This window comes from Phalaenopsis equestris, unplaced genomic scaffold (genome assembly GCF_001263595.1).
Source record: "Phalaenopsis equestris unplaced genomic scaffold, ASM126359v1 Scaffold197604, whole genome shotgun sequence".
Taxonomy (NCBI): Eukaryota; Viridiplantae; Streptophyta; class Magnoliopsida; order Asparagales; family Orchidaceae; genus Phalaenopsis; species Phalaenopsis equestris.
Window position 1 is genome coordinate 1 of NW_018217553.1, and position 2,402 is coordinate 2,402.

Here is a 2,402-nt window from a genome sequence, read left to right on the forward strand (position 1 = left end):
TAATTTCATCATCTTGCTTTCATTAATGAAAGGAATTTGCATTAAAGAAAATTTCATTCTTTTATCCCTAAGAACTGTGCTATTCATGTGATTTGACTAGAGAATTTTCATGCAGGGAAGCAGATTGGGTATTACAACTGTGATTTCAACTGATTCAATTCGGCACATGATGAGAAGCTTTGTAGATGAAAAAGAAAATCCACTTCTGTGGTCCTCTACATATCATGCTGGTGATTACTTAGATCCTGTGGCAGTTGCGGAAGCGAAGGCCAGAAGGAAAGCAAAAAGACTGGCTGGTGTTTCCAACCCTGTTTTTAGGGAAGGGCTGTCCAATAATGCTTCATCTGAAAAGTGTGAGAAACAATCACCGGATGGAGGCTCAGGTATCGACCAAATTGGCAAAAAGCAGATGGCAGTTGAGGGATTCAAGGCACAGAGTGAAATGGTTATTGACAGTCTTGATCGTTTGATTACAGCGTGGGAAAATCGGAAGCAATCTGTTATTGTAGAAGGAGTTCACCTGAGTCTCAATTTTGTGGTAGGTACTAGCGCATGTTTTGGCTCTCAAAATGATATATTCTTGTCCTCTTTATATTTGATTTTTCATATTTGTTATATTTGCATGCTAAATGTTCCTTTTTTTCTTATATTCTAGATGGGGCTAATGAAAAAGCATCCTTCAATTATACCATTCATGATTTATATTGCGAATGAGGACAAACATATGGAAAGGTTTGCGGTGCGTGCTAAATATATGACATTGGACCCTGCAAGAAATAAGTATGTAAAATATATTCGGAACATAAGAAGGATTCAGGACTATCTCTGCAACCGGGCGAACAAACATTTGGTGCCCAAGATAAATAACACAAATGTTGATCGTAGCGTGGCTGCAATTCATGCTACAGTTTTTAGCTGCCTGAGGAGGCGAGAGGCAGGAGAGCAACTCTATGATCCAATCACGAATACAATAACCATAGTTGATGAAGAGTATAGAAACCAATGTGCTGCAAACTCACTGACTTCAAAAAAAATGTTTCAATTGATACAGAGGCTAGGATCTTCTAGACATCTCATAGCACTGGTTAATACGGATGGGTCTGTTGCTAAGGCTTGGCCGGTGGAGTCCGTTAATGTTAAGGCAATGCCTGGCTCAAACAGTGGAAGTGAGAGCTGTGTAGGAAGCCCAATGTATGGTCCCTTGAAGATTGGCAAGGCAGAACCCATTAATCTTCAGTTTGGCAATTATGGAATCAGTGCTTGGCCTAATGATGCTGGTGTCGCCAGTTATGCTGGAAGCATGGATGATTCAAGAGTTAATGGCACTGACTCTGGTAGTCGATACCTTTCTTCTTGTTCTAGCTCTCCTAGGATTGCAGGGGGAGCTTTGAAAGAGGTAAATTGTTTATTACACTTGGTGAAATTTTACTCCAATTGTTAAATGTGGATGCTCTTCTACTTTGAACCGGATACTGTTGGCTGCAATGTTCGTTTCTTATTTATCATAATGGATTCTCTACCTTTTTTTTACTTTTTAGTTAAAGATAAATTTTGCTGTTTCATACTTAATTACCTATGTTTTGAGGCTTCAGGTCAGATAAAAAAACATAGATATGAATGTGAATGATTCCAACTGTTGAGTAACCATCTGTTTCATGTGTTGGTAATGGAAAATCACTGATCTATCCTCCTATTGCTTGCAGCATGGACATCCTAAGGTTAAATTTTCATCCATTATTATTGTTTTATTTCTCCATCAATTGATTGTAGTTATATCTTAGTGTTGAAAGTTGCTTCAAGAAACTCATTTTTCATTTAATAAGATTCTCTATACTTTAAATACTGTATATGTATTTTGGTTTAATCCACAGTTTATTATCTTGATTATATATTTGATTTTCATCTTACATGGTTATATTTAAATTTTTAATGATCCGATCTCGAGCCAACCCAACTCTGGTTATTGGATGGCTCATAATTTTGATCAATTTTTGATCTAGTAAGTTTTAGGATTGAATTTTAGCTATAAATATCGGTTGATGCCTACATCATTTCTATCATTTTGGCTGAAACATTTAAATTTAATTTTTAGTGTTTCATTGCTAATCAGTTTTGGCTTGGCATATTGTACATAGCTGTAATGGTTGTGTGCGGGGGGAGAAGAAATGAGGAAAACGAAGAAACAAAGAAGAAGAAAGAATTAGAGATGGAAGAGCAAACGATGAATCGGAAAAGGGAGAGGAAACAAACAATTGAAGGATAAGAAGCGGTGGGTCGGGCAAATGAAACTGGGGGAGAAGAATGAGATCAGAAAGTTGAACAAGCGACGTTGCCTCTAGAAGTCGCATACCCACTTACCTGAGAACGATGAGAGAAGAGTCGAGTTGGCATAAGTACCTAGC

At 37.6% G+C, this 2,402-nt stretch overlaps 1 protein-coding gene across 1 annotated transcript; it reads left to right on the forward strand.

The window, feature by feature from the left end:
* Window positions 1–120: 120 nt before the first annotated feature.
* On the forward strand, window positions 121–1,592 carry LOC110035399 (P-loop NTPase domain-containing protein LPA1 homolog; the record flags this gene model as incomplete). The annotated part of the gene is made up of 3 exons (XM_020739632.1): window positions 121–538; window positions 656–1,396; window positions 1,539–1,592. Coding segments are annotated over exons 1-3 (1,167 nt in total), but the record flags the coding sequence as incomplete, so codon positions are not given.
* Between the last annotated feature and the right edge of the window lie 810 nt (window positions 1,593–2,402).